The 26,855-nt window shown below is 38.2% G+C and overlaps 1 protein-coding gene across 1 annotated transcript; it reads left to right on the top strand.

Annotated features, from left to right (window-relative positions):
* Positions 1-4,516: 4,516 nt before the first annotated feature.
* Positions 4,517-25,416, top strand: BNC1 (basonuclin zinc finger protein 1). The gene is made up of 5 exons (XM_076347880.1): positions 4,517-4,636; positions 17,104-17,206; positions 17,361-17,596; positions 18,827-20,754; positions 22,830-25,416. The coding sequence occupies exons 1-5, from the start codon at positions 4,628-4,630 to the stop codon at positions 23,509-23,511; spliced, it is 2,958 nt and encodes a 985-aa protein (XP_076203995.1). The 5' UTR covers positions 4,517-4,627; the 3' UTR covers positions 23,512-25,416.
* Positions 25,417-26,855: the final 1,439 nt, after the last annotated feature.

Raw genomic sequence — 26,855 nt, 5'->3', positions numbered from 1 at the left:
GTTATGTTGTATAAATATGGTACCGTTCATGCTGAGAAATTGGCCTTGAATAAGGATGTAACTTAAAAAAAACGAACTGTATTAGACCGCAAACTTTTATAGAATCAAATTTTTCAAAGACAAATACATTGTAGCATAAAGCAATAATTATTAAATGTTAAAAAGAAGCTTACTATTCAGGCAGGGTCTCTTCATAATTGTTAATTGCAGAGTTTCTTGATCCTAGTGACTGTTTCTGTGGAGAGGCACTGTTTCACGGGGATGGATCAGTGGTACGATCTGGTATTGGTGATGTCTTTCTGGGTCTGCCATATGCACTACTTTAAATACTAGCATTTTGTAATGGCCAGTGCTCGCTTAACTTAACTGCTATTTTGAGCTATAGAAGAAAAGTAATGCAGTAAACAGTTAGATGAAAATTAGAGCTGAAGCAGGGGTGCAAATGCAGTAGTATTAAATAAACTTATTTTCATTGGGTTCTTTTTGTCTAATCGCACTAAAGGGGATGTAAATAGCAAGACAGGGGTCAACATTTGAACTCTGTTTACACTGTTAGTGGAAAACAGTTTTGGATACTTTATAGCTCAGTATTATCTGCTTGGGCCACCTTACAAAATCAGCCTACCTGGAAATACTGAACAAGACATTTGGGTTTCTCTGTTGCTTAGATGAGAATCGGAGCGTCCTACCTGACCTTCCACGGATCTTAAGAAACTTTATCAAATACTTTATGGCTTTAGCAGGCCTATTTGTAGTTTGACTAGCACTCAAAACCTATGCTGCAGCACACTAAGTTTAAAACTATTTTCATCTTCATGTGCAAAAGTTCGTTAAATTCTAAAAACCATTGGGCTTGCAAGTTGTTTAAATCCACAACTGTGTTTGTCTTGCTGACAGGACCTCAGTTCTCCTCGTTGTCTAGGTCTGTTTCCTCTTTTCCCTCCTACCTCCCCAAAATCTTATGTCCCTTCAGTCCTGGACAGCAAACCCTATTCCTGTTGGCTTTTCTCCCTGAAAGGTGACCCGGTACCCATCTGTACAGTCATGGGACTGACCATCACTTCACATGTCTTCTGAGAGGTGAAATGTTTAATCCACACATATCTCCAAGGCGATAAGTGAGCAGAGCATTAAATTAGCACCAAGATCTTTGCCAGCACTGATTTAAGTAAGAGGGACATAGTGTATTATGTGTTTGGAATTTAGGCCAAGTAGGCAGGACACGGAGGTTAGTGCCGTTTTGCAGCTAACTCTGGTAGAAGCGTGAAGCAGGCAGCATGCGGTTGGGGAAGTTACGTGCCCGTTTGCCTAGAGAATGCAGCAGCAAAGACCAAACCTTCTCCTAACATTTAGTTGGTGCTTGATTAGTTTCTTGATATTCTTTTTAGAATTTTTTTTTTCTCTTTTTGGAATCAAACACCAAAATTCAGGTCATGATTGAAATTTAAAAGTTAGGAGAAGTCTTTTCCTGGGGATCGTATTGTGCTTTTGCACTGTATCACAGTGGCTCAGTTGTAGTGATTCCCTAGGATTAATAGCCATTTTTTAAGCATCCTAGATAACAAAATCAGGGAAGAGCAGCAGCTTTTTGTTTATAGTCAGTTCCACGTGTTGGAGCTCTTCTCAAAACTATGAATACTCTTGTATTTGGTTAAGTAGTTTTAGCACTTCACAATCTGCCCTACATCCCCTTACGTTCGTGCTGCTCTGAACACACAGGCTGAGACACAGAGAAGAAGAAACAGACTGGGGCAGGTGGGAGGAGAAAGCAGCTTTCCTTGGGCTGTGTTGTTGCACCGTGATTCTAGGTATTTACGTTATGACTTACACAGAGTTCAGACCTGGGGACCCCTTTCCTTTGCCCTCAGCACTGTCCCTGAGAACAAAGTGAGATGCCGTGGTTTCCTCAAGGAGCTTACAACTCAAATAGGTTTAAAAAAAAATAATTCAGAAGCAAGAAAATGGAAATCAGAATTGAAATAACTTGCCCAAGGTCAAATAGCAACTCAGTGGCAGAGCCCCAAATGAAGCCCAAGACCTCTGGCTCAAGCCCGGTGCCCTGTCCTGATGCCTGTTTCTTTCCACAAGAAGCTGATTTTCCATTAGATTTTACTGCTGGAAGAGGAGTTACGGGAGTCACCCTCTGGTTTCCATTTTGGCCATTCATCAAGACACATCTTGATAACTGTTCTGTACAAGCAAGCTTGAACTATGAATCAGCTGAAATTACTGTTAATGTGCCAGTATTTCTTTAAAAGTTGACCTGTAGATACAAACTGTGCCTTGCATGTGTTGCATTATGCTAGAGATCATTGGATTTTACTAAAAGGTGCACAGATAGTAAAATGCTGAAAAATTGCTAATCAGTAATAGTGAATAGTTTAAAAAGAGCAAGGCATGAATATGTTCCCATAAAATATTCATTGAAAAAGCTTGAATAATGAAAATAATGCTTAAAATAAAAGACTGTTAGTAGATAATTAATTAAGAAAGAGTAAATTGGTCTTAAATTGTTTGCTATGGATAGTTAGCCCGTTTAATAAGAATTATCATTTTCCAGGCAAATGGCGGATAGCTGGTAAATAGGTTTTTCCTGGGAACTGGCTAGAGGGGAGAGCAGCTCTCCACATAGCTAAGTTTTAGTCACTTATCATTTTGAAGTCAATTCAGAGCTTCTGGCAGTTTATGTAATCTTAAGCCACTCTTCCCACTTTTGCTGCAGAATTCTCAATCGGGCAGAATTCTCAATCGGGTAGAGTCCTTTTTAGTTACATCGCTGCTTATTTCATTAAGAAGGAAATACGATTTTAGTAACAAGGTGTGCCTTTGGCTTTGAGCTATCATGATGAGAGAGCAGTTAGGTTTTGTCCTCATCACAGAACATATGCTTTTAAAACACTGCTGTTAAGAATCACCTCAAATAGCACGATGTTGGCCATGACTTCTCAGGCACGTTTTCCTACAGCTTACAAGACCGCTGATAATCCGTGCGTAACTGTCCTGGGTGCCTGAGAGAGAAGTGCCCCGGCATGTTGCAGGGGCAGAGGTGGCATTGGAGCCCCCCGTGTAGAGCTCTGCTGGGGAAGGACCAAGCTGCCATCGGTGGTTGACTCTTCTCGCACTTCAGTGTTTTTTGGCAGAAGTATCTGGCAGACCACAGTATGAAACTAAATTCCCCTCTCTGTTTTTCAGTGGTGTTCAATAGCTCAGTGGGAGAAATAAGGTATAGGGTGGAGAAACCTAGGGATTTAGGGAAAGTGTACGCTTCATGTCATGCTCTATGGAACCGGATTCTGGTATCACATTGGCTTTATCCTGGCCTGGCTCCAGCTACTGCCATGGAGTTAACATTAACTGTACTCCGGTGTTTAGTAAAATGTTCTCTTCTTAAGCATTGTGCATATATCTAGCAAATAGTAAATAGGATTAGAAGAAGACAACAAGTTAACCAACAATAATAATACGTTAGCTGTCTTCCCCCTACAGCCGTCTTATTTCCTGCTGCCTTTCCTATGGGATTACAGGTATTTATCTGGTCAAATATTGTCCTGGTATGTTCCTACAAGGATTCCCACTGAGTTCAATGCAACTTGCTCATGTCTATCTCTGGGTGTAGTACAGTGTATTCCTGGGTTAGGAGAGTGCCAAGTAATTATCTACAGGAGGCAAATGTAGAGTAGAGAGGAGGGGAGAAGTGTTTTGTTCCAGGTTTGGTTTTGTTTTTTTAAATAGGTGAGAAATGACTATGACAAAAATCCTGCTCTAACTCATGAATGCAACCCAACACCTGAATAACTGAAAACAGATTTTGCCCCAATTACTGGAAAGTAATTCTTCTCCTGTCTTTATGACCTGTATTTCTCTTAATAGGAAGCTTCAACTTCATAAAGAAGTAAAATTCAGCCCTAACTCAAAAGTAAGTTGATAGGGGGAAATGTTTTAACTTTAAAAAATACACACCCCACTCGGTGAACCTTTGAGACCTGCAAATGTTTAAAAAGAAAAAAAAAAAACAACACAGCAGCTGCAATTTGAAAAACAACACTCTGACGCTAAAAATAAGTAATTTTAATCATAAGTACCTCATAGCTTATTTGCACATAGTTGTACACTCTGAGAAGAAAAAAAACCCTGTAACAGGCCTTAGGTCAGCTGCATTGATTTAATGCATTACTTAGGCTGCCAGAGCAGAGGTAGAATCTCCTCGCACTGCATTAGGAGCGCCTCAAGCCTCCGTGACTCCTTTTGATCAAATCTCTGTGAAAGATGAGTGTCATGCCCTCTTCAAGCCAGCTGTGAGGGGACTGCCCCGCGACTGGAGGAGCACGCTGGAGCACACCACTCCGGGGCAGCGAGGTGAGAGCTGGCTGCAGAGGTGAGAGGCAGACACAACTTCGTACTGTAGGTCTGGAGAACACCAAGGGGGAGGATCTTATTTCACTCCCCTGTGCACAGCCTGAGCATACATCAGACCTTGAGGTGCTCAGAGTCAGACAAGAGTAAAGAGGCGTGTGATGGTTCTGCCTTAGTACTTGTACAGGCAGGAGTGTTTCCAGTACTTCTTTGTACAACTCACTGAGGGAATGGGAAACTGTTTTATAGCTCTGGAAACATAAGCACAGTAAGAATGTCTGAGGTAAGGAAAGTTCTTTGCAGTTCTATATGAATGTGTATTTTTACTGTGCAACTTTTACTTGTGGTTGTGCACTGTGGAGATATAAAAAAATCTTGCAATGGTGTTGTTTTGGGTAATGAACAATGGAGATGAGAGCTGTAGGGAGCTGTGCTCTCCATTTCCTAATTACGAAAAGATACTGTGAAAGTAGAAAACTAGTTTATGTAAAAAATCCTGTTTTTCTTTCTGCTGTGCACTATAAACAACTGTATGACTTTTCTACAGTAAGTAATGCAGAATTGCAGACTGATTATAACAAGCAGAGCCATCACTTGTGTAATTCTTTTCCAATTGTAGTAGTAGCATGTAAATCATAAATACTTGACAATGTTTAATTGTACGAGTCCTCAATATACATTAATAGCAATAAAATCTGTGATTTGTGACTCAGATGTGTTCTGAGTCAAGTGCTTTAAGCAGATACATTATCATTATCATGACGTATAAATGCACTGGAGAGCAGACAACAATGTAATTTCACTACGAAGTTCTTTAGAAATTACCACTAAAGTGGAGTCTAATGTATGCCCTTTATATACAGTTTATTGTTGGCTATTTAGCATCCAGAAAATAAGGCCAGTAATTCTTTTCTTAGGATCAGTCTGTTTGTATTTCGGGGGGGGGGGGGGAGAGGAGGAGGGGGGGAGAATGAGTGTGTGTTTTTTTTAAATATATTGCACTAATTAATAGCTTAAATGCATCAGAATACAAGACGCTTATCTAATTTATTTTGATTTTTTTTCATCACATAGAAAAATAAACATGGTTTAATTGTCAGCTCATACATAATGAGGTTTTCTTAGATGTGTTTAAGATACAGCATTTTACTTTCTGGTTTATTAATTGGCCAAATACTTCTAGTCCTCTGTGTAACGAATCCTTGGTTTAAAAATGAGGAGAGGGCAGATCGCTAGCCCAGGGGAGGACTACTGATATACACAGGCTGTGGTTTATCCTTCTGTAAAATCCTATGGATAAAAAGTGACACTATTTCCCCCCCCCCCCCCCCTTTCTTTTTCTTCTTTTTTTCTTTCTTTTTTTTTTAAGGTTTTTCAGTTTGAATAACCTGGGAGCCAGGCAACATTCTGATATTTTGGGGATGTAGGAGAGAGCAAATGAAGTAAACTAGTTTTGTTTTAATTTAAAAAAAAAAAACAGTGTTTGAAAGGCATTTAGCAGTCAATTTTCACATCTGATCTGAAGTTGGAGTTTATTGTGCTCATTTAGTTGAGATTGTTGTTCAAGAGATTTCTATATAAATTTTTGTAATTCATGCAACTACTTGGCTTCTTGAATCTCGAGAGCTGGTTGTTTGTCTTATCTTTTGGTGAGCTAACTCTGCGTTATGTTGCAAAACCTTGAGGCATGTTGTGTTTCTTCGTGTTCCTGCAGTCTGCAAGTGAAGTCAGCTTCATTAGTTTCATGATGGCACATCAGTGCATGGCTGGTGTTGCCGCTTCCTTCAAGCTACTCCCGGAGCATGATCTGGGCTGCCTTGGTTTGGATAAGCTTGTAAGGATTTGTCAGCCAGATGTGACAAGATTGTCAAGAGGCAAGTAAAGAAGGAGATCTGATATTAATCAGTGCATAGCTTGGAGCCAAACTTTCTCAAATGCAGTGTAGTAACATGTTCTTCTCATTTACTGCTTCTCTTTGTGGCTATAGAACTGCCACTGTCTGAGTTTGACGGTTAAAAGGGATGCCAGCTAATAGTCTTTAATTGTAAGGATACAATTCTAGGTGGGAAAAGATCATACGTTTCTATTTTTAACAGCCTTTTGGAAAATACAGTCCTGTTTACTGCAGTTTGCTGAAAAATATGCAAGCGTTATGTTAGACAAGAGTCTCTGTTTCTGTACTTTGGTTTTAAAATACTGAAATTGTGGCTCAGCTCTCAGTGCTGGAGGAATGGGAGGTGGGGAGCCTCACTCCACTTCAGGTCATGGTGCAAAGTAGGTCTAGCATTATTTTTAAATACTAACAACAGTGCACATTGGTTTTCTTTGTTCTAGTGATTAGAACAATATACACTGAAGAATACCTTTCTAATTTCTTCTTTTACAGAAAAGGGAAAAAATACGGACTTTCAAATAACGTATCATGTATATTTCATGAGATCTATTTACCACTATGTGTATAATGCTAGTAAGTTTTTGCTATAATCGTATAATTATGCATTTCTGTTTGAATTAAACTGGAGTTTTTAGTAGTTTGTGGCTTAATCAGACTTTTATTTTAACAGTAGGTGAACATGTAAAAAGTAACTAATGTTACAGAAAATACATTTATGTTACACTTAAAATACAGGGTTTTGATTGATCGATTTTTAAAAAGTAATTTTTCTGTGTATTCTTTGAACTACCGAACCATCTACAACCTATTTAGAACCCTAAAAATAATGGTATCTGCAAACATATCCAAATCTGCAGGAGAGCTAAATCTTCACGGAAACAGGAAAAAATTGTTACAAATGTTGGGCCGCTTCATGGGCTTTACTACAGCCGAGATGAAATTCTGCCTACTTAGGCTGCAAAAAGGTTTGGCCTTTTGATACCAAATGTCTTGACTTCCAGCTTCTGTGCCTGTTCGTGATATTGCTAAAAAATCTGTTCACACAACATTGAGCGTGTCATTCCATTTCCAATCAAACAAGCCAGTGATTTATTTTACTTTCAGTAATAGACTTCATTACTGTAATATTACATATGCCTCTGATAAGAACGGAAATGTTCTTATTTTATTTTGGATTACAGCTTTTGCTACACATAGGTGTTTCAAAAACACCTTTTGTATGATTTGGCACTTGATAAAAATTTTCATGCAGATTTGAGCTAAAATTTAGGTATGGAACTTGAATTCATTATTCCAGCAAAACATCCACCAAATGCAGGGAAGAAAATCTATTGTTTTGGCCCTCTGGGTCATCTCTTGCCCTTCCTGGCTTCAGTGGTGCAGGAACTCTCACAGTTCCTATGTGCTGAGCAGCCAGCAGTTTTTGTCCTAGCAGATGCTACAACTGAAGTTCTTACAGCAAGTGTCATTGTCTGTCTTCTTTTTAGTTTTTATTTCTTATTATTTTATTGCTAATTGCTATCTAAAAAATCTGCTTAGGGACTGAAACTTCATATTCAGACTCAAAAAAAAAATCATGAGGGAATGAGGAAAAGTGAAAACTTCAGTCATTTTAGAGTAAAGAACAATGCTATGCTCATTCCACCCTTTAAAACCATGGTAGGACTGTTTCTTTAACCCCAAACTTTTTACTTCAAATTTCAAATATAGCTGATTGTCAGTGAGAAATGGGTATTTTTTCATATGAAAGTAGTTATTTAAACTGATGTCTGAAAGCCATTTAAAATTTCCTCACCTGTGTTCAATAAAAAGGAAGTTTTAAACTGTGAAATTACCAATGGAGCTACACTGTTGCATAAAATACTGCATACCTGTAGCACCATAGATAGTATCGTGTGTGTATGTACAAATACTGTTTGGGTTTACAATTTATGAATTTGTGTAACACGAAATATTTCAGAGTGCTGTTAGTTTTCTTTTATTCTTTAATCTATATCTTCTCCCTGTAACAGGCAAAAAGGAAAAAAATTAAGCATGCATATTTTATGGCTTTGAGGCTTAAGCAGCGGTGTGAGGAGCTGAAAAAGTTAGGATTGTCTGAAACATTGACTCACCCACATTGCGCACATGTAACATTTTATAAACTAGGTAAAGAGTTAAAGGCATACTTTAAAGGGTTTACATATTTTAAAGGGCTTGCAGTTGATTTATACTAGTATTCTTCATTTCTCTGATACTTGTGCATTTGTGTTTATAACACTTATTTCTTGCTGACGTAAGGCTTGGAGTTAAATATGTAAGTAAACTTTAGTTCACAGATAGATCTGTAGTTTCAGAATTTAATGTGGTATGCATAGCATGCCAATATGGGTAAATAGTATGTGCGCAATTTATTTGCTGGATTAAATAGCATCTAACATTTTATCATAAGAAATTTCACACCACTTCTATGCAGTGACTTATCCTTACCCCCAAAGCCTGAACAGTTTTTCTCATCAGTATGCAGCAATCTGTTACTCATTTTTGAAATGCACTAATAAGAATTTTTCCTGTAAATTTATTAAAAAGGGAAGTTACTTCAGTATCTTGTGGTAGGTACTGCTTAATCCTCAGCAAAATGTAAGGGTTTCTGACCTACACAGGCAGGTATGCCATGGGAACTGTAGCAGTGTAGTCTGTTTCAGAATCAAAAGTAAATAACAACTGTAAGATAAAGATAATGTGACATTTTTCATTCCTCGATGTGTATTTCTTGCTTTCTTTTCCAAACCGAATGGTAAAAGAGGATCTAGATGGGTTCCCGAGTCTGACCAAGCTGTCTGTCAGCACACACCTGTTGTTAACAAGTGAGATTAATTGCAGTGTAAGCCAATGTATCTGCAAGCCCGTTGTTGAACAGCAATATTAAGTTTTACTGTCCAGTGCTTTTTGTTTAAAGAGTAGCCGTCTGAGTGTGTGTGCTCAAACACACACACACGCACGCACATTCTTTTCTCTTCATAATTATTTTGACAGTGCCATTAACAAGAGTTGCCCTGAGGGGCCCTTTAGGGTAAGTGACATGCACGAGGAGTGATTTTCATCCCACAAGTTATGCTGTGATTAAAGTTTGGCCTTGTAGCGCCCTGCCTCTTTCAGAAACGGCTCCCTTCTGCTTCCTCACCCAGCTGCATTGCCCGAGACTGCCCAGAGCTCCTCTCCGTTAGCCACGAAAGCTGCCGCTGAGCCCCAACTGGCTGTAGGGTTGGGAGTCTGTATTTAGTTTAGTCTCTTATCTCAGCTCCTTGCTCTCAGGGCTGTTCTCAGTTAGAAAAACTTCTTAACAAAGTGGCGACGTGGACTCGTGGCCCGTAACTCAGTAGCCAGCTAAAACTGTCTTTTAAATCCACAAGCATGGTTGATTTGACGGGGTGGTGCCATCGTGTGATGGAATTTCAGTTCCATCTTACTGAGCTTTTTCACTTCCCCCCACCCCTCACTTTTTGGCTGTTTTTGAGGATGTTTTAGTCAATTATTACAAGGACAATCAAACATTTTCAGCTCAAGGTGCTCAACTGCACCCACAAGAGAGAGATTTGGTCAAATTCTAGGCCAAAATTGGCTTTGTTCAGCCCCACTGAGGGAGAGGGTAATGGGGTAATGCAACTTGCTGCAGGATCCGGGTTGTAAATACTCTGCTTACACGTATTCTCAGGCTGTGGCTGTTTAAAAGGAGGACAGGTTTTGCTATCTGACCCCAAATAAACAATATAAATATATACATTAGGATCCAGTTAATTAATGGGATGTATTCTGTGGTCTTATCTAGAAAATGTATACAACTTGTGGCCTTTGTGTTCTTTTAGGAGTAAAAATCGTAACATAATTTCCCCACAGAGACGGGATAAGTGGGAGTTGAGTGCTATCAGCACCAGCCAAAATTTTCAGTACAATAGGTGTTAAGTTCAACTCCTAAATCCACGTTTGGCCTCTGAAACAAAAGCTTTTTGTCTGGATTTTCCAAAGGTTCTTGCACCTCCTGAGCTTGGTAGGAGCATACGTGGTCGGTGTGTATGAAAACCAGCCCAGTTATTGAGGAGCCATTGTGGATTTAGGAACCGAGATGCGAGTGTAACTTCGTGTTTAGTGGCACTGTAAAAGGCAAGTTGTGGCCCATCTCCACCTTTCCCATCTCTCTCCTAGTTGGTCTCTTAAGCAGGAGACAAGAATTTTGCTAACTTATTTTACTAATAAGCAGTTTGTCAAATGAATCATCTAGGGCTAGCATTTTAAACACGTCTGTTAATGGAGAAGGTTGGAGCTATTTGGTCAGTGCTGTTTACTCTGTCACATCCGTCTGCAACTTTTCTCAACTTAATTAAAAGCTCAAAATACAGAAAATATCAGACTGTCTTCTGGATATAACAAACTGTAAGCTTGCTTGCTTCTCATGAAAGATGTTTGTTGTTACTTATTATGTTTATTAAGTAACTGTATTAACGGCAGCTGTTACTTTGTAAGAAACATGTTTTGTGAGATAAGTCTGTGGAAAGTGTGTGCAGCATTCAGTCCGATACAATGAGAAATCTTATAAGGACCTTTTCCTTGTTTTAATAAGACTAAAATAAATAATTATATAAAATTAAGTATTTTTAAACTTTAGTACAGAAACAGCAGAACTTGCAACAACCAAATGTACTTGAGTAGGCATAAACGTACATGAATGGAAATCCCTTTGTTTCAAGGGCTAAGGTTGTTAAAGGCAGGCAGCGTATGTATACTGTCAGTGGTGTGTAACTTACCAGTACGGCTTTGACCTCAGCCATAACTGAGGACCTTGAACACGTGACAGAAGAAAACACCGCAGTACTGAGCTGAACATGTGCGAGTTGTAGCGTGGGCCAAGTCTACGTTGTGCAGAGTAACTCTCAAATTGGCCTTGCCGTCAGACCCGTACATATAAGTGCATTTCAGTGCACTATTGCTTGGTGTCTCCCTCTTCCCCATTCCCTATGTGTCCTCCCAGCTCTACTTACAGGCCGCGAAGGGTTTCCGTATTCTGTCCATCCTCCAGGCATCCCGTTTCCTCTTTGAAGAGAGCATGTCAGGAAGAAGAAAATGGCCCAGAGCCTTTCCTTGAAGATGCTGCAGGGGCCCTCCTAATGTTCTCTACAGGCAGATGGGATTCACAGCCTTACTAAACTTGGAATATGTTGAAACTTTCAAGGAACAATAGAGATATAAGATGCCTAATCTAAACTCTAACATATAATATCAACATGCAGTTTAGGTTTAATTGTTGGGCTATGTCTTCAACAAGTACTTATGCCATCTGGAGCAGCCCAACACCTTTTGTGATTGTACTTGGAATATACTGGAATATATTTTAGTTCCAATAAACTGCAGGGAGCTCAACAGAGTATCAAAAACTGAAGTCTGTGTTTAGGAAGAACGCGCACAAGGGCTAAACAGGTACTATAGAGTGGACAGGGTGGATACAAATACATGTGGGATAGCTGAAAAAACCAAATATTATTAGTGTGATACAGATAGGCACAGCTGGGTTGTGATACAGTGAAAGTAAAGTGGACAAAATGTAAATTGAGAACTTGTTTTAAATCATGACAAAACCGACAGACGGTATTATTTATCAGTGGAATACATCCCTAGGGGAAGTGGCAGAAGTTGCCTGACAAAAAATGGACAAAGCAAAGCTTTGCTCATTGTATGATGTGGAAGAGTACGGCACTGACAGAGATGCTTAAGATAAGGGTTTTTTTAATTTGTCTCTGCTTTCAGTGGTTGTTCAAAGGCTTCAAATGCACAAGTAATCAAATGTAATTGGGTGATGAAAAAGGAAGACTTATTTAAACTTTGCAACTGCAGGAAACCCAGTGGATAACAGTAAAAACAGGAAAGAAAACAAATCGGACAGGAAGACAACTTCACATTCATGTATAGTTACTGTTTTCTTTACTGAAAGGTGCACACAGATTTGGATTTGGCCTTTGATTTAGCTGTGGCCTGTACTTTTAATTTAAGAGATGGTAAATTTATCCATCCCTTTACTTCCCTTGCAAATCTTTTGCAAGGTGCAAACAAGAAAATAATTCCTAATAACCAGACATATGTCCCATGTTTAATTTTATTTCTACAAACCATAAGAGAGCTTAATTTCTGTGGATTATTCTTAATATGTGAGAAAATCGTTACCTGTACTCTAGGAAGTAAAAAGGCTTTCATGTTTTATCTGATTGGCAGACCAAAAAAAATCCTAATGCTTTACAAATTGATCTTCTTCCCCCATTATAAATCTTGCCTCTTCTTCCATGAGTGTTCTTACTGTGGATCCACTGCAAGTCTATTCTGCAGAAATGAGATACATCCCAGTTCTTTCCTATAGGGTATGTGCTCACCAAAGCACATATCTTGGAGGGTTATATATATTCAGTGGGATTACTTTTTCTGGGAAATGAAGGTGAGATGGCCATAGGAGATACGGCTTGTTGCTAGAAGCCCTCAATAAAGGACATGAAAAGCGGTATCTGTTATATCTCATCTAATGAACATTTCTCTCGCACGTTTATTTCATGTAACTCCTATTTCTTCTTCAAACTTGCATTTTAAATTGATAGGAATTCCTAATCCCTGCTTGCAAAAGATGTTCCTGTAACATGGCATGAAAGACACCATTTTGTCAGTAATCCGCATAGCAGAGCAGCAAAGCTCTCGTGCTCTTCGTGCAATGGCAGTAGCTTCAAAAAAAGCAGTTTCTAAAGTGAGCGGTAGCTCTGTGCAAAGAAGACAAGGGTTTTTCTTGGATGCCAGAAACAAGTGAGGGTGCTGACCTGTGCATCACCAACACTAAATACTACCAGGGTAACCTGGGACTTGCTCTTCCATTTTACTGGTGTCTGCACTTGCAGCTCTCGCTGCGTGCAGAGAGCCAGACCAGCTTTCTAGCATGAGCAGAGATCTCTAACTTGGTCCTGACAGAGTCTTCAATATTTACTTACTTTTTAATTTATTTCCGAAGCCGAAGTGCTGTCAAACCAGAATCCACTTAACACGCAATGAGATTTGATACAGTTATACTGCCCTTCTTCTCTTGCCGCATTTTTTTAAACCTGCTGTTTAGTATGTTGCAAGTGAGCATCGGTCCCAAAAGGCTTCAGGAGAGCATAGATGATCTCAAACTTGCTTTATGAAACGAAGCCTGATTACATACCCAGAATCATAATGAACTTGTCCCATTAGCCTGTGCTTTTCTTTAGCTGTGAAGGCTGCTAGTAGGTTGCAAAGAAACGTTCAGTAACTTTTGAAGCAGAATCGAAGCCACATTGATATCTGGCAAAAAAGATGTCAGCAGTTCTGGCTTTCAGGCAACAGATGTTATTTCTTTTTCGGTGATTAGTAGTTAGATGTTTTTCAGTGGCCAGTTTAATGGTTAATCTGCCTTTCTTGTAATGAGGAATCATTTGTATTAAAAATCCAACGTTCAGATTCCCACAGTCATGCTGGTAAAACCACAGAAAAATTTGATCAGAATTTTCAACTCTATTGGGGAAAAAAAAAAAAAAGAAAAAAAGAAAAAAGTGTTGCTGATAATGGATTTGGAAAGATCCATTTGTGAGGGAGAGAGTGACTGGAAAGCAATAACAAGATCCTTGATGACAGCATAAGATTTATTTTTTTTAAACATCTGCCTTATGTTTCTGGAAAATGAAACTAAATAATAGAGCTGAATGAAAGGATTGCACTTTAAAAAAAATTCCACTTTAATTTCCATCTACATTTCCAATCCTTTAATTACAATTTTGAAGCTTTACATGTATGTAATATAGAAAGTTCTGTAGAATGAAATTGTGTGTACATTCCACTTGTTGGGAAAATAAAACTCATTAAAAGACTTGATATAATTACAGTACCTTAGAATAGGCATATTAAGGATAGTAGGATTAACAGGCAAAAGACAAGCATATTAATCTCATGAAGTTTTGCTAAGCTGCTCTTCATTAAACTCTGATATAAGTTAATTTGGGAGATAATCAAAGTGCATCTTTTACAAGTGCCTTTTAAAGTTGAACAGTGAATGAAGATTTAAAACTGTAACTCGCTGATTATTTTAAAAGTTAATTTTGCCATGTTATATATTCTCTGTGACTATATTAATGCAAATGTTGCTAGGAAAGTTTTAGGAGACACAGACTCTGACAAGCACAAATGAAGGGAAATGCTACCAACCTGAAAATCGCACTTGTTTCGTCTCAGGGATTCTTACAACTCATTTTTTAAGTCGGTGACAGATCCCTGATTTGAGAGTATACCTTTGATATAGTATGCAGGCTAACTACATCTAAGACTGGTGTCCCGAAGCAGTAATGTATTGAATTAAGAGGGGATCAATTCCATATTTAGAATGGAAGGGGAACTCTACTCCCTTTCTAATAGCTGCTCTCACATATGTAAAACAAAATGTCCTCCTTTTTACTTTTTCTGGTTTTTGCATGTGCAGTCTTCTACACATATAAAGGAAGACAAGATAAATACATGTACCATATAGAAGAAAGATCTTACACAAAGCTATGAAATGCAAAATTTTGTGCGGTATATCTTTCTTGTCTAAGTACACAAATTAAGAAGAAAAAATAGTTTTAAAGGTCAGTGGTTTGTGGAACATGTCCAAAGGAAAAGGAATGAAAAAAATTTTGAAATCTCAATTAATTTATCATCATGACAGCTTTTTTCATTGTGCATATTTCTGTTACTTCTTGCAGAAAAAGGAAGTACTCTTTTGTAATTTTGTCTGGAGGGACTGCAAAAGATGCATTCATGGAATGCACTGTAGCTTACCAAACCTAGCAGGGTTGCCCATGGAAGGGGTTCAGCCTGTGCAAGTCACAGAATATTATGTATGTACAGAGGTAGAAGACTTGAACTGCATTATTGTTTGATATCTTGTGATAGAAATGAATCATTCAGTCTATCAAAAGCCAACTACACCTTTTTTTCCAACCTTTCCATAAGAAATTGATGGCTTTTTATTGTTATATGAAAGTATTTTAGCATCTAAGTGAAAATGTATCCTCCATTAAAGTGAAGCAATTCACACTGCGTGTGAATTGGGTATTGATGTGTATTTTACGACTTTATGGGGAGCACAGAGCTTTTCTCAAGAATTCAGTATTTTGCAATGGTCCCTTTAAAAGATTAAAGGCAAAGTGAGGCAGAGATTTCAATAGCCCTGTTGCCACTTGTTCCGATCCTTCAAGTAAAGATGAATCTCAGCATCAAGTCACTGCAGTTTGGAGACATGCATGTAAGCTAACTCCTTGATAAGCCAGCTACTGAGATTTTAAATCTCAGTCCAAATCCAGTCATGTAAAGCACCAGGCATCCAAATGTCCTGCACATGCTTGTTTGTAGCAGACTGTTGTATGTAGTGTCCTCTTCTGCCCTGAGTCGGTCAAATTCTTCAAGCCTAAAGAAATGCCCATTGCAAACCCCAGTGAAATTACCTTTCTCTCATGTCCTTTTCATTTTAAACATTTCCTGCATCCATCTTTCTTAGCCTGATTGTCCAAAAACTTGCTTCTGTGTATGTTTTCCAAAAGTGCCAATGTGGGGATGCCTGCATTGAAAAGACATTACTTTTTTCTTCAAGTCTTGTCTTGCTTTTCTATGGGTAATAATAAGTAGTGGAAGTCCCCATTTTGCATAAGACCCTAGGAGCAGGAGTAGCAGCCAGTAGTGGGCATAACTTTGCCTTATTTCATATTTGCCTCTCTGTACTTTAAAATGTAAAACATTTCGTTTTAAAAACAGAAAAATGCAGACATGTTACAATTGCATAATCTAACGTTTTGTTTGTATTCCAGTGTAGACTTTCTGCATGTTAATTTCTTCTCTTTCCCTCCCTTAGTAAATATGCCATTTATGCAGGAACTATTCTCAGTATCAGATCTAAGCAATACAGAATCCTACAAATGCTTTGCTCTATAGCAACCCCTATGGAGCTTTAACTAGGACCTCAGAGTTGTCTGTCTGCCTTCTGCAGCAGATGGGCACGTACAGAAGAAAGCATATATTCCAGGAAGCAAGTTTGTATTACCCTGTTGATTAGGAATATCTGAATACTAATTTGATTTGCATTATAGATGACCTTGGTGAGAGTAAAGTGAGGCACAGATTGAACTGTGCAACTGGTTGCTATCTGTTTGTGTGCTCTATTTTGCCTATTATCTTTCAAGCATTTCCCTTACAAAATGTGACTATTATAGTCTTTGAGGAGTTGGAGGAGCTGGAGTGCTTTTTGGTGAGCTTTGTTACTGAGAAGCATTAGTGAAATCCTGTATCTTTGACAGAATACATATACTCTATGTGGGTACTGCTGTATGTAAGGGATGGCACCTATGCAGAGCTAACGCATTGCTCGTTAGAACTCCACTGCAGTATGGACTTCCAGCAAAACATCAAGAGTGGGACTTTCATCTGTATGTCTTTGTTTTCAAACCTTCCTGAAAAAAAGTGATCTTACATGAAGATCATAGCTTAGGTGGATGCACGAGAACTTTTTATTATTGTTATAAAGGTGCTTCAGCCTAAATAAATCCACAGAAGTGTTGCTATGTATGTCATTAAATATTTTGCTTCCATAATATTCTAGTGTTCCAGCTGGTGACCAATCCTCCTTAAAGCAGAGGTAGTCTTGCATAACTCAGGTTTTGCTGGGATTACTTGTATTGCACATTGATAGGTATGTGCTGGTATGTCAACTCTGTCTTCATATGGATTTTATGGGTGTATGGTATATGTCTAATCTGCACACTCTAGATGGTGCTTATATATTACCTATCATCCTTTCTATTGATTTCCAGGCTATCCGATGCACTCTTGTGAACTGTAGTTGTCAGTGTTTCAAACCTGGGAAAATAAATCAGCGACAATGTGACCAGTGCCGGCATGGATGGGTAGCACATGGTAATATTTGTTCTTATAATCTATATAAAACCTTTTAGGATCCTCCTCACTATAGCATGCTTTTTGTGTCCCCAACACCCCAATATTAGTTACATTCAATTTTATCTCTCTCTTGTGACTGAAGTTTATTTACATTTTGTGTTTTTATTTTCAGCCCTGAGCAAATTAAGGATTCCCAACCTCTACCCATCAAGCCAGGTAGAAATAGTGCAATCCAATGTTGTCTTTGATATCAGTAGCCTCATGCTGTACGGAACCCAAGCCATTCCTGTGCGCCTTAAAATTCTGCTAGATCGGCTTTTCAGTGTTCTGAAGCAGGAAGAGGTGATACAGATTCTCCATGCTCTGGATTGGACGCTACAGGATTATATACGTGGATATGTGCTACAGGTATTTAGAGGGGCTTTTTTAATATAAATATGATAGCTAAGTATATTTCATAATGCTTTCTAGCTTAATCTTTTCAGTGGTTCACAATGCGTTAACAGTGTGGTATATCTGAAAGGCAGTAATAGACTTGTACAAGCTTAGTGCCAGAAAAGGGTGGATTTTTGGTCATTGCTCTCTTTTTAGTCAGACAACTGAAATCTTCCTACTTTGCTCAAATCTATCAGCGAAGGTAAGCCAAGATCAAAAGAAAAAGTTACTGGGAACGTATCAAAGTAAAGGCTTCAGAATTTGCTCTAGTATTATTTAAACAGAGAGTTTACTTTTATACAGCAGAATAATACATTGACAAATAAACTTGCCATCATTTTAAACACCAGGGACAATATTCATCTCTGGTGTAGTGCTACTGACCTTACTGGAGCTACATCAAGGATGAATTTGGCCCTATGTGCTTACACTGATGTTAGTCCTTGCTGCTGTGGAAGTTACCTTTCATGTAAAGTAACATTATGATCTTACATTATGACACGAATCAATATTTAATGGTCTTGATAATCTTGCTTTTTAGTGTTAGGATTAAAAATATGGAATCAATTACCTTGAACCTCTACCACATGAAAAATTTATAATGTTACGTTCTTCATCATCTTAGAAACTCTTACATGCACTGTGAAAAATCTCAGTAGGCCATCAAATACATGTTCTGTGATAAAATATTTATTGTAGTTATTGGGAAAAGTTAGGCATAGCTAGAGTTTGAAAGAACTCCAACACTCTAGTGTAATTACAGCTGTGCTCTGTGAACACTGGCAATAGATCAATACAGGTTCATTTGTTCTCCGATCTTAGTTGCTTGGAAGATTATTAAACTTGCAATGAAAGAATACTTGACTTAAATGAGGAGCTAAATCTTGGTCTGATTGCTCCATCTCTGCTAGCTGTACTTACATGATACTAACTGTTGTTCAAACGATGTGTCTTAATTTTTGTGGAAAAAACATTTTATTGGAAAGTATTACCGTCAGTTCAGAAAGAAATAATATCATCAATGTGGTAAAATTTGGAAGAAAGTGTCACAGAATTGGCATTAATCTCTCATTAAATAGAATGATTTTTATCATTCCGCTAGAGAAGAATTTTTGAGTCCCTGAAAAAATGAGAGATTCGGGGGGAGGGGTTTTTTGTTTGCCTTAACTAATGGCTGACTCATTTAAATATTTTTGGCTTTAGGATGCTTCAGGAAAGGTGCTGGATCACTGGAGCATAATGACCACTGAAGAAGAACTGGCTACTTTGCAGCAGTTTCTTCGCTTTGGAGAAACTAAGTCCATTGTAGAGTTAATGGCAATTCAAGAGAAAGAAGGGCAATCGATTATAATACCACCACCAACTGCCAATTTGGATATTAGGGCATTCATTGAGAGCTGCAATCAACACAGTCCTAATTTTTCTGCTTCCTTGGACAAAATGAGTCCCACCAACATTCATCCCTTTGAGAATATTGTAAATAACATGGCTTTCATGCTGCCGTTTCAGTTTTTCAGTCCAGTGCCTCCACCTTTGATAGGTTCACCACCAGAAAGACATTTGATGGAGCCAGGTCAAGACCACAGCAATGAAACTAAACAAGATGTTCAGATATCGTTTTCTGAAAGCAGCTTCTTAACTTCTAGTTCTGCACCATTTCAAGTTGAAAACGAGAGGAGCATAAATGGTCCAGATGTCACCACTAAAACAGAAGATGATGCCCTTTTAAGTGATTCCAGTTCACATAATACAGCAGCAAAGCTTGAAATGACAGCACTATCGCCAGAAAACAAAATGAAATCTGTTGAAAAAAATGGTGCTGGGCCAAGGAAAGGGCGTGTTTTCTGCACTGCATGTGAAAAAACATTTTATGACAAAGGTACTTTGAAAATACATTACAATGCCGTTCATCTGAAGATAAAGCACAAATGCACAATTGAGGGCTGCAATATGGTATTTAGCTCTTTGCGTAGTCGCAATCGTCATAGTGCAAATCCGAACCCCAGACTCCATATGCCGATGAATAGAAATAACAGGGATAAAGATCTAAGAAATGGTTTGACAATTGCTGGACCTGGAGATAGTAAAAGGACAGAATTTACAATTTTAACTCCGGATAGCAGAACTATTGCCAGCTATGCCAGCTCTTGTACAGATTCAAAGGGTCAGGCTGGATTTCCCAGTATTGGACAGAATGGTGTCCTCTTTCCAAACCTGAAGACAGTACAGCCTGTTCTTCCTTTTTATCGTAGTCCAGTCACACCAGCTGAGCTTGCTAATACTCCAGGTACTCTTCCTTCTCTGCCTCTTGTTTCTTCCTCAATACCAGAGCAGCTTGTTTCAAATGAATTGCCATTTGACATGCTACCCAAGAAGAAATCTCGTAAATCAAGTATGCCTATTAAGATAGAGAAAGAAGCTGTTGAGACACCTAATGAAAGTAGTGACGTGGCCAGTTCTGAAGATGATACACGTCTGCAAGTGGTAAGCGATGGAGAGCTTGAGACCTGCGAGCATAAGATAGAGAAGCGGGTGACCGACAGGGTGGAAAAGCACCCCCATTCAGGTAATTCATGGAAATCTGTCTCTGGGGTAGAGGGCCCAAAGTATTTTGAATCTGTCTTTGCACCAAATAACAAATACATCAAGGATATCTCTGAGAATGAATTGCATCACTGTGAGAAAGAGGTTAAACCAGAAGAAAACCAACCATTAAAAATAGTTTCCCATGAGATTATATACGAAGATCCAAAACACCACCACAATGATGTTATAAAACCAATGACTGAACCCCCCATGTATATTAAAGAGCAGTCAAAGCGCAGGATTCTTAAAAATGACTGCCCTGAATTGCAACACCACTTGCTGACCGGGGGCTTTTTCAGCACTTTGTCAAACAGGGGTGCTGCCATTCCTTGTTTTGAAGACTCTAAAGATATGGATCCTGTCAGTCAACATGCACTAGGGATTCAGAAGGAAGAAAGCCGCTTTCATTGTGACATCTGTAAGAAGACTTTTAAAAACCCTTACAGTGTAAAAATGCATTTTAAAAATGTACATCTCAAAGAAATGCATATTTGCACAGTTGAGGGCTGTAATGCTGCTTTCCCTTCTCGTAGAAGTCGAGACAGGTAAGAAAATTATAAACAAAATTGTATTTATTTTACCAACACAATGGAGCCTAATTTGAAATTAAAATGAGTGTTTGAGGAATGGAGCCTGCAAAGATTTTCTGTGTATCCTCGTATAACAGGTACGATAACTTATCAGAACATTCATGAAATGAAAATCCATTGAAAGAAACATTTCCTTCCACTAGACTATGAGGTATTAAATAAAGCCATGAAAATTTCATAACTGATAAAGACTGCAATAGTTGAAAGAATACTTTAGAACATAAAGGGAAAGCCACAAGGGTATGAATTCAGCAATTTTCCAGTAGATGCATGTGTGGACTTGTATGTTTAATATGTACTTTCATGTGTATTTTAATGTATACAGTGTTCTTTAATGAAAAAGCAATGAGATCAATTCAGGAAATCTTCACTTGCCCTTGTCCTTGCTTTACTCAAGGATTTTGAACAGACTGGTGGGAAAAAGCCCATAAGAAAAGCAAGATTACTCTATGTCAGTACAAAATTAACATTACGCAGTGCTAGTTGAACTAACGCTATCTGGTGTGTATCCACATTGGTAGTGCTTTTATGTGAGATTACATACTAATTCCTAAACTATATCATGAGCTTGATTCAGTTTACTGTTAGCTGCGGTATTGTGTTGCTGTAAATCATTTTATTTCAGCCTATTATGCACGTAGGCTGAGAAACAAGAACTGAAGCTTTATTGTTGACCATCCGTTATGTATCTGAATTGATTAAGTGATAGACAACAAACCTGTTTAAGTGTGTTGTAAGTTTTCTAACTCTCCTGTAGCAGTGTTACAGCAGCTTTTGGCTGCAGGAAGCATGCCTGGATAGTAGTTCAGAGTGACACAAGGTTTAGATTGTCTGTAATCTGCTAGGAGTACTGGAGCCAGCTGATGCAGTCCAGAGAGAGGATGAGCCAGTCTCTGAGGACTGGCCGCTGCATCTGAGATGCACAGATTCATCTGCTGCTGGCAGGGCTTCATACCCTGATCTGCTGCCTGCATCCTCCCAGATGTGAATTCCTCTCCACTGTAATTGTGATACGGGCCACAGGAAAGAAGGCCAGCAGTAAGATTTGCATTCACATGCCACAAATTCCTTCCCACACCAATATATTCAGTTAAGTTTTAACATAGGTGCTTTTGGAAGATGGTTTATTTAAAAAAAAATAAATAAATAAAATAAATAAAAAGCCAACTCACAAGACAGTTCACAAGCTTTGTGCAAAACAGTAGTTACTTGGAACAACTTTGCAGAAGTTTCTAGACTTTAACGTACAGTGCTGTGACTGCAAGTGCAAAATATTTCTGTGCCCTTTTGAACAGTTCATGGTTTGGATTAAACCATGATGGCAAGGGGAAAAATGAATATTTTCCCTGTCTTGCAATAAACTGAATCTTCTAGCCAGAGCCTGGAAGTTCCCAGTGAGCTGATTGATAGTAGTCAGTGAGGAGCAGGGATTTTGTACGTTTTGGTGGTTTTAAACTGAATCCAGAGATGCCCATTCAAAAACTGCAAGTTGCATAAAATGCAATATTCCTTTCTTCAAGGAAATTCCTGTCAAGGAAAAGCTCTGAACTCATGTGTACAGCTGCATCTTGGCACGTGGTTACAGTACTTGAGATCATCAATATTTTTTGCAGACTCAGGGGTCACTCCTTTCCTGCTTTGTCCATTAGGAAAGAATCTTGTTTCTTCCCCCCCCTCAGTCCATTCTCTGATCTTAGTTCAGTATACAGGTTTTTAGTCTGTCCCCCAACTCTTTCAGGCCCAGCACTAGATCTAGTGGAGCAGACAGCTATCCACAATGCAGGAGAGAATCTGAAACATTGATTTCTGTAGAGTTACTTCTGATACATGCCAGTGCAAGCAAGTTCAGATACCCAGTCACGTGTGTAACTCATCCGTGTGCACTCCCAGTGTAGCAGTTGGTCAAATTAGAAGTAGACAGTTCATGCATGCTACTAAATATTGATTTTTTTCTTTGTTAATGATCATTATGAAACAGCTGTTAAGTGAGGCAAAACACTTTCTTGCTAAGCTTGTCTTTGTTCTTCTAGACATAGTTCAAACCTAAATCTTCATCATAAGCTTCTGACTAAAGATACACTGGAATTCAACAACCATTTCAATGCAACATACCTCTTGAAAGACATGGCTAAGGAGTTTTGTCAAGATGTCTCTTTAAAACAACATGTTGGACATACTTCTGTAATCTTCAAAGGAATGAACAGAACAGGCAGCTTGGTTTTTCCAATGAGCAAAATTAGAGAACCCTGTTCTGAGAGTTATGGATACGATCCATTGAATGATGGAGCTGTTCTGGATCTAAGCACTACTTCCAGCATTAAATCTGAGAGCAGTGCTCATTCTTCTTGGGATTCTGACGGAGGAAGTGAAATATGCACCATGCCCTTGGATGATAGTGATGAAAGCTGTGAAGGACCCAGCCTAATGCCCAATGATGAACTCTACCAAGACTGTACTTTAGTTGAGAAAGCTAACCAAAACTTTACAAGTTTACCTTCCAGTTTGCCAATAACTTGTCATATATGTCAAAAAACTTACAGTAATAAAGGAACTTTCAGGGCTCATTACAAAACTGTGCATCTCCGCCAGCTCCACAAATGTAAAGTCCCAGGTTGCAACACAATGTTTTCATCTGTTCGCAGTCGGAACAGGCACAGTCAAAACCCTAATCTGCACAAAAGTCTGGCTGAATCACCAACTAGCCTACAGTAAGATCATGCTGATCTTAATTTATTTCTGCTAAGAATTAATCATTTCAGTTAAGGAATGTGTTAAAATTAGTTTTATTTAAACTCATTTGACTTCTAGCCCGCTCAATAACCACAGTCAAATTCTTTTCTCCTGTGTGTGCTCTCCAGCAGTTTCATTTAGCAAAGCTTGGTGCTGTAGTTGTTGTGCCATTGTTTGGTATGATGTTAAATAGCTAAAGCTTCTGTAAGGAAAAGAAAGCATCTTAGAAATGGGGGAAATATGGAGACATTAACTAAAGTATTTCTGATACCTGTGAAGTATTACTTGCCAACAATAGGAGCTTCAAATGAGAACCATCATCCATTATGTTTACATGTTAAGAGTTGTTGTGTCATGTAAGAAATGAGTAACAATTGGGGTGAGTTTCCTCTGGTTGGGTTGAGAGTTTTGGGGCTACCATTTTGTTCCTGAGACCATAGTCTGAAGCTGACTTGCAGTATTAGCTGAATGTGGTATTTGCAGTTTACTATATCCCAAAATCCAAAAGATAAAATACAAATTTTGGAAGACTTTGCACGCAGTCCACATCTTCTGAAAATCCTGCAGTCCTTACTCTTGAAGTTGGCATTTCACTTGAATAAAGATTGCAGTATTTTGGCTTTCTTAGAATTTAATACCATTTGCTTTGCAAAAGGAGGGGCTACCTAACTTGGCAGGGTTGCCTGAATACCTGAGACATTCTGATGAATTGTAGTGATAGAAAGAATGAATAGGCTATGCTAAAATTTCTAAACCACAGCAAAAGCATCCATAAAATAGGGGGAAAAAGTAAACCCTTTCATTTAAAATGCACTTTTTGACTTCCACTTTCAGGAAGAGAAAAGTTTTTGTTTAAAATAAAGAGGGGGAAAAAAAAAAAAAGGAGAAAAAAACCCCAACCAAATATCCGAACTGCTTAAGAGTTTGAAGGTGCAATTCTAAGCCTTTGAGAGACAGAGGTAAAATGGATGCAGTAGATATCTTTCATGATTCAGCAGTTGTTATTTCTCTTACCAGTGGAGGGAAAAAACATGTTGATCTTTGTAACAATAGAAGAATGCTTATTCTCGTTCACACCTTTTTTTTATGAGAACATTGTTCAATATCTGTTAAAATGTTTAATATCTTTGTATTTGTCCCTGTAATTAACAGTATTCTGCATTATGTTCTATGCACTTAAGAAGACTGGTCTTGCATTGTATTTAAAAAACACTTTAATATTTAATTTGTAGTCACATCATACAAATGCTGTGTGTGTACTTGTGGTGCATCTTCTCTCACTGAATCATTTCCAAAAAGAAAAAGAAATAAGAAAGCAAGTCTTACAGTACCTTTTTATTTTTACTTTAATTCACCAGTTGGAATCTGTTGATCAGTTCTAGTATGCAAGCATGGTATTGACAGCACAATCTGTACATATTACACCAAAGCGCTTACAGTATTTGTGGTTTCTAGAACAAGTCTAGTTTTCCAGTATAACTGGATCTTAGTCTTTAATTCATTTTTGTAACTGAATAAAAATAGACTGAATTTCTGGATTTCATATGTATGTAGAAAGAATAGTACAATGCTATTGCCATATGTCTTGATGTTTAACTTATTCTAAAAAATCCTATGGTATTGTAACCATTTCATGTTGTATAAAAGAAACAAAAGTGGACTGAATATTTCACTAATTCTTTTGAAAACTGGTTTGTGTGTGAGTATGGGTTATGCAAGGAAAAAACATGACACAGTTGTAAATGTTTGTGCTCACTAGAAATGGTTTCCATGTATTGTGTAAAGTAATCGTCTATTTTTTTAATTTACCGTAGGTTTATGTGATATTTAAAATAATCCATTTGTGCTTGAAGCTGTCATGAAAAATTATTAGCCTGGGGAAAGTTGTGCCATTGCTTTGAGTTTTGTGGTTTTTTGGGGGGAGGGGGGGTGTGTGTTCTGGGTTTTTTGGGGGGAGTTGGGTTGTGTTTGGTTTGTTTGGTTGTTGGTTTTTTTTAAATGGGAACTCATATCAGTAGAGATCATGGTTTGAAAGCTAAGGGCACAATCATAGGAGACATAATTGCTCCCAGCCTTTTGATAGTATAAATCAACGACTTGTTATCCAGCTATTTCAAGTTTTTATATATATATATATATAAAAAATATATATATAAAAATGAACCTATTTGTTTAATCATAAACGGTGTTTTTTTGAAACAAAGTGTGATGTAAACTAATGCTGTAATGCCCATTAATTTAGCTTTCACTGTGTCCAAAAAGGAAACACATTTGTATACCCTAATAATTTTGTATGTGTTAATAAAAACAAATAATAATGCCTCTGGTTGATTCAGAAAAGTAGGCTTTTGTGATTGAAAAAAACCCTATTCTTAATTTTTATTTAAAAAAAAAAAATTCTGAAAACACATTCCATCTGTAGAGAGCACTGTTTTGACGATGGTACTAACTTATTCCATAATAAGGAAGTGTCATTATTTTAACGAGCCATTAGAAATAATGTAATAAATGTTGCCAGATATTTTATTGATTTTTTTTTTTTTTTTTTTTTTTCCCATTTCTTTGTGCGGTAGGCAAGGGCAGAGATTAGTTTAAATGCCATCAGCTAAACCGAAGCTAAGTATTTCATCGTTGAGAACGGTGCTAAAAGATAGATATTTTGGGCCCTATTTATACTTTATATTTTGGAAAGGTTTTTTTGTTATTTCTCCAAAGTCTGGACAGGATGGGAGGTTTATCAGAACAGGCTAAGCCCTTAGTACCCCTAGTACAGCATATGTATCTCATGAAGCATTTGTGTAGCTCCCTCCTCCTAATGACCACAATGTGGCTGGACCAAGCCTTACCATCTCCTGTTATTTTTAAGTATGTGCGATGCTTACAGCAGCCTGTATCACGTGTTCACCACAGATGTTGAAGGAAGTAACCTCACTTCAGAATAGTAGTACCATTATTTTTTGAGCTTTTCGGAGTCGGTCTGGAAAGCTGAAGCAGCTTCCACTGACTGAGGCTCAGTTCCAGAGATGTTTACGTCTGTGATGCTGCGCGTATGTACAGTTCAAGGCTCAAATCTTTACGTGAGATTTGAACTGGGCCTGGATGTGCCCACCCTTGCTACCCGAGTATGTTGCTCCATTTTTTTTATTTGTATCTTTTTTTTTTTTTTTTTTTCCTTAGAAAACAAGACCCTCAAAAACTAGATCCTGTCATCTTTCTGTGACTCCAAAGGAGAAGGCACAGATGCACACTGCGGGGTAGCCACTCTGTACCTTTGAGCATCCGATTTCTCAGAATACAGGTATTTTGAATAGTTCTTGGTAGCAAGT

Source organism: Aptenodytes patagonicus, chromosome 10 (assembly GCF_965638725.1).
Source record: "Aptenodytes patagonicus chromosome 10, bAptPat1.pri.cur, whole genome shotgun sequence".
Classification (NCBI taxonomy): Eukaryota; Metazoa; Chordata; class Aves; order Sphenisciformes; family Spheniscidae; genus Aptenodytes; species Aptenodytes patagonicus.
This window is presented reverse-complemented; position numbering and strand designations above follow the sequence as displayed.

Bases quoted from the DNA above. Each gene is read 5' to 3' on its own strand.
- BNC1 (XM_076347880.1), top strand. The intron at 17,207-17,360 runs GTAATATTTGTT...TTTTATTTTCAG, and splicing joins GCATGGATGGGTAGCACATG to CCCTGAGCAAATTAAGGATT. The intron at 20,755-22,829 runs GTAAGAAAATTA...TTGTTCTTCTAG, and splicing joins TCTCGTAGAAGTCGAGACAG to ACATAGTTCAAACCTAAATC.